Source organism: Chamaea fasciata, unplaced genomic scaffold (assembly GCF_029207755.1).
Source record: "Chamaea fasciata isolate MVZ Bird 193981 ecotype frontalis unplaced genomic scaffold, bChaFas1.0.hap1 SCAF_8, whole genome shotgun sequence".
In the NCBI taxonomy this organism is placed as follows: domain Eukaryota; kingdom Metazoa; phylum Chordata; class Aves; order Passeriformes; family Sylviidae; genus Chamaea; species Chamaea fasciata.
The window spans coordinates 19,864,584-19,876,860 of NW_027094093.1; the positions used below are offsets into that span (position 1 = coordinate 19,864,584).

The window sequence follows — 12,277 nt, forward strand, 5'->3', positions numbered from 1 at the left end:
TAACAAAAGAGAAAAGTAAAGGGATTCATGTGTTGTCTGCCCAAGTATCATTGGCATTGCAGTTTGAATGTAAAAGAAAGCATGACAAATAAGTATGGATAATGTTTCTTAATAGTCTTTCCCAGCTGTGTGCAAGAAATGGAAACTGGATATCAAAGGATAGAGATGCTTTGGGGAGCTTTTAGAGAAGAAATTTTAATATTTGAAACATACTCTTCGTTATTCTTGGTTTTTTTTCGTAGAAAGTGGTCGCCATGAATGCTACCCAGGAGAGTGGGCCTGCCCTGGATCAGGGCATTGCATTCCAATTGGGAAAGTGTGTGATGGAGCTGCAGACTGCCCTGAAGGAGAAGATGAAACTAACATCACTGCAGGCAGACACTGCAGTATGTATGAGAATGAAAAACATACACATAATAGCAGAAACATCAGCATTTTTACATTTGCCTTTTGTCTCCTAAACAATACTGAAATTTTGGGAGCTCACTATTTTCATTGGCACTGTTTTGACTGGATGATCTGAAAGAGGCATATAGGATACAAAGAGACCATTTCTTTTTAAAATTTGTACATGAAATTTCACAAATAAGGATTTTAACTTGCTCTCCATACTCTAAAATATGTTCATAAAGTCAGGAAAATGTGTGCTATATGCCTTCTTTGTTTAAATATGTTTGTGTCTTTGTGTAAGTAAGAAGTAATGTTTTGTGCTGATCAGAACACAGCATTGAATCAGTATATCCTAAGCTTTGACTAATTCACTTTAAAGATTAGGATTTAAAAAAATATATTTTTACCTTGGATGTCTGTTTCTCCAGTTAGTGGTATACTGCATTTTTTCTGTTGGAGGCAATGAGCATGCATAGTTCCTGCTAATTTCACTCTAATACTACAAATATCAAATCCCTCTGAGGACAAGGACCAGTGTATTTTAATTTCTTGGAAGATGAAAATTCCTACTAAAAAATGATGCCTTTTGGAATAAGAGGGCAGAAAAAACAAGAGGAAATGAAACCTTATTGTAAAAAAGCATCTCTTGCTTTGCTGAGTGGTTTGGTAGTTACAGCAGATATGAGCTGCAAAGCAAGACATTTAACAGAAGAAACTGAGGAAAAGGAAAATACTGACTTTCACTTCCTTTTATGTCAAGTGTTTTACAATCATAACTTATTTGCCTGTCATTGAATTGTTTATTAAATAGTAGTAGAAGGAAAAGGACAAGTAGTGAAGGAAAAAAGAGAGAGAGAGAGAGAAGGAAAGGATAAAGAAGCATTTGTCCATGACTACAGTGCAAGCAGTATATTCTAATACATTGGAAGGTTATATGTATTCTTCTTAATATAACAGTAGGGGTTTTTCACATAGAAGAGTAAATGATGAGCCAACAGATGGAGCTCAAGGGTATGTTGCTCACAAGTAGCTCTTGTGGAACCAGGGAAAGTTTTGGTGCATTGCAAATGGCTTCCTCTGGTCACCTTTTTACACAGGACTTACCATTGGTGGCACATATAGGATTGATGCTTATCCTTTAAATCTGTTCTAAAAACCTGTTAAAAATAGAACCTTCTCTTCTGTGTTCCATACCCTTGCTTGCATGTATGTAAATGTATGTGATTTTGTGGAACTTTGTATGTAATTTTTTCTGCAGATTAGTTTTAAGAAGCTGTACTTGAAATTGAAGGCTTATCATAGAAAAGACTTCAGCTTTGTAACTCTTCGTAAGGCAGAAAGCTGTTCTACTGGTGATAGGTGTGTTTCTGAGATCTTTTATTTGCCTTTCAGATGTATCACGCTGCGCTGCGCTGAGCTGCCAGTATCGCTGTCATTCCTCTCCCTCAGGAGGGATGTGCTATTGCCCTGCTGGATATACAATAAGTAGCAATGACAGTCGTACTTGCATTGGTGAGTGAAGTCCAGGGATTACAGATATCCAGCACCTTCTCACAACCCACTGGGAGAGTGTGGATTCCAGGAAGGCGAGTTAGTTCAAACTGGGTGGGTGTACTGGCAAATAGAAAATCTCAGGAGTCAGCAAATGTATGAAAATTTTAGTAGCACAATGGCAGCATGGTGACAGAAACAAACCAGAGAGATATCATAAAGACCTCTTTCACTTTGACCTAAAGACATAGTGACAGCATGATTAGGTTTAAAAATATGTCCTGTTGGATGGCTGGTTCATTATCAAAAGTTTTTACTGGTCTTAAAGTGTTTACATAGAGAGAGTTTGTTTATGCCTCAGTGATGTGTATTGCATGCTTGGAAAAACAGTTAATGATGTTGAATTCTTTGTTACTTTTGGAAAGTGGCTGTATATGAAGACAGCAGGGCATTATACTTGAAAATGAAAAGGGTGTTTTGTATTTGCTCTATGGAAAGGCTGTGTCTTCTGTGGGGTTTCAGTATATACATTATTTACATGAAAAAGAAGAATATTTACAAGAATGCAAAGGTAACCTTCAGCTGTTGTAACTTGGTAGTACAAGTGATTTATCTCAGTAGCTGGCAATTGAGTAACTTCTGAATCATGAGAGTTAGCACTAATAAAAGCCTAATAAAAGAAAAGGGATAAATATCTCTTGCGAGTTTTCAACCCAAGATATGGTGTTTGTGCTGTTGAAAGTATTTCAGATGCTCAGTCTCTAATGAGATTTTTATATTTTTGAGAATAATGGGTGACCTAAGACTGTTTAAGCTGCAATGGCAGAATCGTTGCCCTTTGTAGAGACAGAGCAATAAGGCACAAAATTTCCTCCATTTTTTCATGCTTTTGTGGGAAATGTATGCAGGACATGTTCTCAAACCTGGTGCAGTCTCAGTGAGTCTTCTGTGGTTTTTTTACTGTTCTGTAAATGTAGTTATCAGATTCTGGCTTGTAAATCTGAGTCAATGTATTTTGATTTGCTGAAATCTAGGCATATATTTGTGGTTGGAGCAAAACTTGTCATGAAGGAATGGCTGGCAGTCAGTACTGTGTAATTCCAGATCCAGTACTATACCTATATGGTATTTTGCATGCTAAGAGGAACTTTTTCTTGCTGGTTCTGGTGCACATACAGCTTTTAATTGTAAATCAGGTACCTGTTAGCATGGTACTAAATCTGAGCTAATAAACACTGTCTTCAAGTAGGACTTAAAGGCTTAAGCACTAAACTAAAATAAAGGTGAGGCTCACCTTCAGAGTGGGCTTAAATCCAGCCAAATCTTTGCGTGTGCCAAGTATAGAGATCTTTTGCAGGAAAAATACTTCATAGACGTGTTCTGTAATGGAGAAAATAGATAATGACATCCCTTCAAATGATTTTTTCTTTTCTTCTGGCAGGTTTGGTTTAGATTTTTTGGTTGGTTGGTTAGCATTTTTTCAGTGGGGGAACAGAAGTGCAGGTAGTCCTTGGGCAGGAAACACAGTTTTTTTGTCACCCAGAAATACTAAACTGAAACATTGTGGAAAAACATGCAAACCCTCTTTTTTTATGCTCTAGTTTTGCAAACAGATATAAAGCAAGCAGAGAGGACAAACTTGCAGCTTCTTAATTACAACATGAATTTTATACAAAGCATTTTTTATAAATGTGCCTTATTCACTTGACAGATTTTGATGACTGTCAGATGTGGGGTGTCTGTGACCAGCTGTGTGAAGATCGTGTGGGACATCACCAGTGCCACTGTGTGGAAGGTTATTTCCTAGAGCATCACCGGCATTGTCGGGCCAACACATCAGGTTAGTGCACTTCACGCGTCTTGAGCAAATAGATAGAGCCAGGTAAAATGGGGTAGTTTTCTTGTCTGTGCCACACCGCTCTCTTTGATTTTAACTCTGCCCTTAAGGACTTATAGTCAGAACAGCTTTCAGAATATCAGCAAATGCCACAACTCTGTATCTGCTGGCCTGTGTAGGGTGGTGTTGGTTGCCTCGTCAGGGCTGCTCCTCCTCTAATCAACGAATGTCTTTTAGGCTCCATTGCTTTTTCAGCCCTCCTGACTTCTGCAGAGTTGGGAGGCTATTGCCAGAGCACTCCTGAACAAAAAACTTTCTTGTTTCTGTGAGAGGCAGTTTTCTGTCATGCTCTCTATGGAACTTAGTATTGTCAAGAAATCGGGAAACCTCCTTTTTTCTAGAACTGTGCCAGAAGACAGTTTTGTTGAATGATGAGATCAAACAGTTGCCTGTGAGAGAAGCCATGCTCTTACCTTTGAGTGTCCCACAGTCTGAACTGTGAAGAATACTTGTCTCTTAGAGTGTAGTTCCTCATCAGCTGTAGGCTGTTGCTCCTGACCTTCTGCTCAGTTCTGAAAGAAGGCCCCAGGAAAATCTGCTGTATGGAGATTTAATGTCCTAACATCCTTTTGTGTAAGACAGCTGTTCCTGCCTGCAAAGAATCAGTGGGAATGGGAGTTTCTGCTTGGGATAGCTGTTTAGCAGTCTTGTTTCTAAGAAAAGCAAGAACTGCTCAGTTGCCTCCCCTTTCTTTCTTTCTTCAGCCACATCTGCAGACTTATCTTCAGGCCACAATTTTCTTACTATGTCTCTCTTATAAATGGGAGAATGTAATACCTGCTATAAGTCAGTTTCACTGGGTTCATTTTAGCTTTAATAGAAATAGTCTTTGGGTGCTTGCATAGGGCTTTTATAAAAGTTTTACCTGGTAGGGCTTTAAATAGCTGTTCCTGCCTGATTTGCTCCAAGTGTACAAACCAAAGGCAATTCACAGCAAGTTAGTAGTCACACAGAAACATGAATACAGGTTATAGTCTAAGCATCTATTTAACACTTTGTGTCCAGTGTGTATGAACCAGTATGTATATACTGCGGTGCCCGTTTGCAAAATATCTTGTCTGCAAGAGTAATCATATCTCTGTCACTCCTGCTTTCAGCTGGTGTTGCATCGATTATTTTTTCCAATGGCCGGGATTTACTAATTGGAGATCTTCATGGAAGAAATTTTCGTACTTTGGTGCAGTCACAGAATCGTGGGATTGCAGTTGGAGTGGACTTTCACTTTTACCTGCACAGAATCTTTTGGACTGACACAGTGCAAGATAAGGTTGGTAGAAATTTCAAGAAGAATGTATTTCTGTGTTCCTGGAAGTAGAGAACTGTAGGAGGCAGAATGTGTTGATAGGCCCTCATTTTTGAGAGCCAAAGCTGGCTGTTTTTTTGTTTTCTAACAAAAAAGCTCCTTGAAATGTTTTATGTTAATGACTGCATTTTTTCAACTATACTATTACATGTGACATATTAAACAAAGAATCTTATTATATGGGAATGTCTTGAGCAACTTTTAATTTTACTTGAGACTGAGTCCAAAAAACTAATTAAGAGAAATAGTAGACATTCTTTCAAAATGGAACAAATTTTTCTTGGTAATTTTTGAAACATGATCATTTAAAATGTAAAAGCTGTGTGCCTTCCAAGATGATAAAAATCAGATTTCTTCATATACTTCAAATGGCACTGTAATTGAGCTTGAATAACAAATATTGACAGTATTTTGTGTAATGAGCCAATATTGTGTTACTTTTTTTTTAAAAGAGTAATTATTTTAGCTTCAAGGTACAGTAGAGCAAAGTAATTTAAAAAAAGCAGTCTGGAGACTCTTGTGGAAGTTGGATGGCACCCTTGTTCTTTTTTTCTGTGCATAACTTACGGAAACCAAAGAAATTCTTAGGTCAAATGGTGAAACTTCATAATCTTTGTCCTCATGTTGATCGTCATGCAGAGTGAAGGAGAGTCTGTGTCCTGGCTCCTGCTAATGCCACTGATGGATCAATTTGGTGTCACTGTCATAATTCTGAATCTACACATTAGACATGTAACAAAAACTCTAGTTCTCATCACAGTTCCATGCTGGTTCTATGGAAAGAACATTCACTGCGTGGCTGTCGAGTAGGACAAGATTTGTATGCACAATTTTTGACTTGTTCACAGTTCTGGCATTTTTATTGTGGCTATATAGTAAGTTCCTATTGCTGCAGTTGTTTTGTCAATGGCTGAATGTAGTCAGGGTCAAATCTGCACTTTTATGAGACAGGAGATTTATTCTGTCATTGTAATAAGTAAAAATAAAAGATAATGTGGGGTTTTTGCTGCACACCCCAGGTGGTCAGGACTGCCTTTTTATCTGCCCAATATAGTTTAATCCTAATTAATTAATTAGGAATAATTAATCTAATTAAGTCCTAGCTAGAATATCCAGATGAAAACATCTACATTTAGAATTTTCTTAAATGATTAATATTTCCACCTGATGTCTTAAAATAATGATATTACTCAGGCATTTTTTTTTCTTTTTCAAGTTTAAGATATAAACTAAACCAGAAAATTGTGGGTGGTGTTTTGTGTCATCTTTATCTCATTTAGTGTACTGCCTGATAATCTAATGCCCATAAGCTCTTTCGTCAACAGGGTTTCCGAAGAACAGAGTAGACAGTTAAGTGGTTATCTTGATTATTGTTACTTGGAACTGAAGAATATTTAAAATTATACAACTCTTTGTTGTATCTCATTTAAAATGATACAACTTATTTTTCTTGCATATATTTATTTGGTAATCTGTATTTTTATTTAAATGCATTCCAAATTTCATGCTGTTGTTCCAAAACAAAAAAAAATCATATTAGTTGGTGTTATAATCACACAATTACTGTATACCTAAAATTATTGTGTTTGGGCTGTTTACTTCACGTAGCTCTGAACTTGCTTGTGAAGTAACAACATTATTCTTCTTGAGCAGGATGCTGTTAAAATTAACCTTAGATAAAGGAGACCACAAGCTGAGACCTCCTTTCTGTGAGGGTGGACAGCTTTCCCTTACTTTCTTCATTTTGCTATTTCCCCTTAGTGGTAGCTGCAGTAAGAGCTCCCCCTCTCGTTTCTAGCCACTGTTGAGAGCTTTACCAGAACATGATCGTTTGTTTTCAATCACCAGAAATACTGGGTTTTCCTATATTCCAGGAAAGCAAATGCACATTTTTTTTTTTAAACACTATTTGTTAAAGGGCAAGGCTGTTTTAGTCTGTTATCTTGTCCATTTTGCAGAAATGCTACTTGAAGGCAAGCCTCCTGCAATTTTTGCATTGGTTTCCAGATTTTTGCAAAAAATCCTAACCTAAGGAATAACTTAGAGGGTAACTTGATTGTATCTGGTGGCCAGTTGTGGATTGGTGATCAATGTGATGATAAAAGACAAATACCATGTGACTTGTGATTAGCAAAACATCACGTGGGGACTGAAAATGTTTGTATTATTTTCAGGTTTTTTCTATTAATATTGATGGCTCTGATTTCCAAGAAGTTTTAAATATTTCAGTTGACACACCTGAAAATCTAGCAGTGGATTGGGTTAACAATAAACTCTATGTGGTTGAGACCAGTGTGAACAGAATAGATATGGTTAACTTGGATGGAAGAAACCGTGTGACTCTTATTGCTGAAAATCTTGGAAATCCTAGAGGAATAGCACTTGATCCAACTGTTGGGTAAGTGATACTTAATCAGATAATGGTAGAAGATGTCAGAAATTCCCTTATCCCCATGTAAAAGGAAGACAACTAGGAAACAGCAAGAGTGATCATTTTAGAATCAGATAAAAAATATTTTGAACATTTGCGTTCTATCTTAACCTATTCTGCACCTTAGTTTATGAGAGGGCTCTGCGATGCGTTTATTGATAATGTGTGAAATCTGTTTCATGGCTGGAGTTCTTTGTTTATGAGCAGCACTGAAAATGGGAATTGCCCTGCAGAGGAGGAGTATTATCCTTAAAGATTTCAGTTGTGATACCATCCACAGATCTCCTACTATCTGAAATAAAGAGATGGAATGAAGCCAGGAAAGTTACTGTCTCCTAATGCCATATGCTTCAGAAGCATATATGAGCCATGAAAACACAAGTCTTCAGAGAATGGGAAGAGGAATTTCATTAAACTTGTAGTCATGGCTGCTGCTTTCATGATGCAGCTGTTTGTCACTGGTTTATTTCTGGCAGTAAACTTAAGTCTGTGATTTAATAATAGGAAAACTAGAAATTCTGAGCTGTTTTGGGTGAAAGCATGCTTCTTTATGGATTTATTCTATTAATGTAAATGAAAATTTCTTTTTATGTAGCAAGTATAAAATATGTTTTCGTAGTATGCCAGCTGAGAAATAAATTCTCTTCTGAAAGGGTGCTGGTTTTAAATTCCGTGTGAAACGCTGGGGTTTCTTATAAAGTCTCAAGGAAATGTGACCTTCTTTCTTTTTTATCTCTCTATAGTTATTTGTTTTTCTCAGACTGGGACAGTCTGTCTGGTGATCCCAAAGTGGAAAGGGCCTTCATGGATGGCACAAATCGTCAAGATTTGATAAAAACAAAATTAGGCTGGCCTGCTGGAATAACTCTGGATATTGTGTCAAAGAGACTTTACTGGGTTGACAGCCGATTTGATTACATTGAGACTGTAACTTATGATGGACTTCAAAGGTAGGTGAAATATTATTCCTTGGAGGCTACAGATACGCTGATTATTTTGTATCTAGTTCAAAAAGAGATTTCTTTAACAAAATGAGATACACCAAGGATGAAAACTACAGCATAATGAATGTGATGCACCTTTGTCTCTGTGGTGTCATGCTACTTCTAGACATTTGTTAATTCGTCATTCTTTGCTCTTTTTTGACCTTGAATGCCTCTTCCCCTTTTATAATGTACATTTTATAGTCCACCAGTACAGTACACATGTTAGAGCATTTGATTTTTATTATTTTTCAATTATATTCTTTATTTTCCATCATAATTTCTTTGCATTTTTTCATGAATGAATTTATATGAAATATACCACTTCAAAACACTAATTTGTGTGATAGGTACTAAATGCTTTTCTTACCTTTTATAAATCTTTGCTGTCAAAAATTAAGTCATCCTTCACCCTGTTATGATGCTGGGGAGACTAAACCACAGCATGCAAAAACTGAGTCCTTGAGTTTTTATGGGACCGTGTCTTGGAGCATAGTGTTGTTTAGAAGCCTGCTTATCTCTGTATACTCTGATTAGTATCAGTTACTCAAACACAAGAAAAAAATGTCCCCTTTAGCATACCTTCTATATATTGACTTCAAAAACAGTCTTCTGCTCATTTGACAGGTCTATTGTTCAGTGTATTTTTTCACTTACTGAATTATAAAATTAATGTTGATATCTTTTCTCCCCTCGTATTTACTGACTCGCTTTTCTTGGACTTTGCTAACACTTTTCCTTTATTTTCACTGCTGTATCCTTTAGGCTGATGAACCATGTATGTTTAGCTTTATCGCTTCAGTTCATTTGATCTTTTTCATTTATACTTTAGTAGCTTCTCTGTTGAAACAAAAACCAGTGAATGAATTAAAAGTACTGTATCCTTTCTTCTGTTAATATCATTGTTTACGTAATATATGATAAATAATTTTAAATCACCTTTATAACAGGAGAACAGTAGCTCATGGAGGCTCACTTATTCCTCATCCATATGGAATCACTTTATTTGAACACAATGTTTATTTCACTGATTGGACCAAAATGGCAGTGGTGAAAGCTAACAAATTTTCAGAGTCTAACCCTCAAGTGATCTACCAGTCTTCACTGAGACCTTATGGAGTGACAGTTTACCATGCTGCCAGGCAGCCATTTGGTAAGTCCATAAGGAGATTATGAAGGGAGATTTAGGAAATATGTTACCAAAGATTGGTAAAAATTATGAGACTTTTGCTTTTCTGTAATTATGATACATAAATTTGTATTTTAAAACCGGGCTGATTTTTATCACACAGTTGTTTCATCCAACTTCTGTAGCTAAGGAACTGTCAAATGCTACGTTCAAGAGTAGGGAGCTTTATAAATAGACTGATTCTTGGTGAAGTAAAACCTGTGGGTTTGAGTAATATTGGTGTTTAGGAGTTTTTTCCTCAAAATTGCAATGAAAGCAGTGAAAAGGCTACCAGTATTCAACTACTTCTGTGAGATACAATTCTGAAGTAGGTCTATGTGAAGAAGACTATCGCCCAAATTATGGCCTTAATGCTGTGTGCCAAGTGTCTCTGTATGAGCTGAGTTCCTTAATTGTGGTTACCTCTGATCTGATTTCGGTGCATTCCACTGTAGAACTGGTGGGGTATGTTTTCCATGTGATGTAACTCTCACATAATCCACATGATTTATTGTGGATATTGAAGAAAATCCTGAAAAATCAAGATAATGGTTCCATTCAGTTAATAGGGGAAGTTTTAATTCTATCTGTATTGTTTTCCAGTAAGAAATCCTTGTGGAAGTAATAATGGGGGATGTGAACAGATCTGTGTTCTCAGCCACAAAACAGATAACGATGGCCTGGGTTATCGCTGTAGGTGTGTCCTGGGCTTTGACCTACATGTGGATGGACGACGTTGTGTTGGTAAGAAAATGCCAAATTACAGTTGTTGGAAGTAATGCTACTCCATTAGCTCTAGAGCTGTTTCTAGAACATCTTTCTTCTCTTCAGCAGCTTCAATACACTAAGGACTTTTTGTCTTTTTGCCACAACTCTTTTTAACTGCTTTAAATGTAGGAATTTCTGCTGATGTTCATTTCAAGCCACAACTTAAACTCACCTCTTTTAATGAGGATTTTGAGTTAAATATGGAATATGCATAGACAGCTGTATGATTGAGTTCTTAATCCTGAAATCAAGCATGAATGCTTCCTAATATGCAGATTTTGCATTGTTTTGAGCATATAATTCTGCTTTTCTGTGCAGTAGTGTGCAGATTGAGTTGGTATTCTCCCTTTGAACACGTGGCAAGAATAAGAGATTCAGTTTTGGAGCTGTGTGTTTCCATCAGCAATCTTCTGCTTCCTATTTGAGCGTGGAATTGTCACTGATGCACCTTTACTATGACTGTCTACTGACAAAGCATATCATATATGTTGTCTAAAATTTTAGTATTTGGCCATTCGTTTATCTGGCTAGCTCAGGTATTGTCTAGTTTTATGGTGGCTCAACAAAGCCGGTGCATTATTTTTTTATAGATAATTATAAAGAGAAGAGTACAGAAGATGATTTCTGCTTTCATAGGTATAATGTTTGCTTTAAAAATTTGTTAGGATCACAGTAACAATGAAACAGGAACACTCGATCACATCATCTAATATTCTGGATTGGGTTTTGTTTGTCTTCTTCTGTTTTTAGGTGTTGTCAGTATTTAGATCCCTATTTTCTCATTCTTCTTTTTTCTACTTCCAGGCTATTAGTGTTGTCAAAATAAAACAAAGCTTATCTCAGTGCTCAGATGTCTCCCCTTGTGAATATGTAAAGTCTGTGTCTGATTTTTCCTTTCACAGCTGTGCGGCAGTTTCTGCTGTTTTCATCCCAGATGGCAGTGCGGGGAATCCCATTCAATCTCTCCACCCAGGAAGATGTGATCATACCTGTTACAGGGAGCCCTTCGTACTTTGTTGGAATTGACTTCTCTGCTCAGGATGACACAATTTTTTTTTCAGACACAAGTAAAGATATGATCTATAAACAGAAAACTGATGGTTCAGGTGAGAATCATGCTTGGAAATTGTAGAGTAATTATGGTAAGGAGACTGTAATATATATTTTTCTTAAAAAATTGTGAAAAGTCACTTTATGAGATATCCAGATAAATCTCAGTGTGACCCCAGTAACCTGGAAAATGTTTCTCAAAAATGTTTGTACAACTCCTATTAAGCTTGTTGAATTCTCTTGTTTGACAAACTTGCTGAATGTATTTGGGAACAAACTATTTGTAGTACTTCTCACAACTAGTATTTGCCCTCACCAGTCTGTTTATGTGGACAAGTATGCCTTTCAGTAGTATGAAACTGTTCAATTTTAATTTCCCTATCTGGAGAGCAAGATGTTTTGCTATGATACTGTAATATAGAAAAAGAAGATTACTTAGTGAAATTTTTGGAAATCCTATTTATACTAGTGTAAAGTATGTTTCTGTCCAATTTAGAATGATGATCAAATGTCAGCATATAGTCTTCTGTGCTGGCTTGCTGCCTTGGGTCAGGTTAATGGTAGACTGCAGCTGACCATTAGGTAAAGAGTAGGTAAATTCTGGCTGTTGAGCAAGATGTCGTTATTGCAGTGACCTTACTGACCTTCATTTGTAAAACCTCAGTGTAAACTTAGTGAAAGATTTTTCTCTGACCTTTGGCTAGTCATTATTTCCCCTCTTTTGCAGTTGTGCACCTTCTTTGTCTAGAGCAAAGGCCACCCCTCCCTCCCCTTGGTTATTGTTGTTTATATTAAG

At 36.7% G+C, this 12,277-nt stretch overlaps 1 protein-coding gene across 1 annotated transcript in view; it reads left to right on the forward strand.

Moving 5' to 3' along the window:
- LRP2 (LDL receptor related protein 2) overlaps positions 1–12,277 on the forward strand; it is a 115,474-nt gene that overhangs the window by 30,432 nt on the left and 72,765 nt on the right. The window contains exons 8-16 of the mRNA XM_066189998.1: positions 243–386; positions 1,783–1,902; positions 3,593–3,721; positions 4,876–5,045; positions 7,256–7,479; positions 8,256–8,462; positions 9,446–9,648; positions 10,267–10,407; positions 11,334–11,537. Of these exons, the coding sequence (XP_066046095.1) occupies positions 243–386; positions 1,783–1,902; positions 3,593–3,721; positions 4,876–5,045; positions 7,256–7,479; positions 8,256–8,462; positions 9,446–9,648; positions 10,267–10,407; positions 11,334–11,537 (1,542 nt within the window). The remainder of the gene's footprint in view (positions 1–242; positions 387–1,782; positions 1,903–3,592; positions 3,722–4,875; positions 5,046–7,255; positions 7,480–8,255; positions 8,463–9,445; positions 9,649–10,266; positions 10,408–11,333; positions 11,538–12,277) is intronic.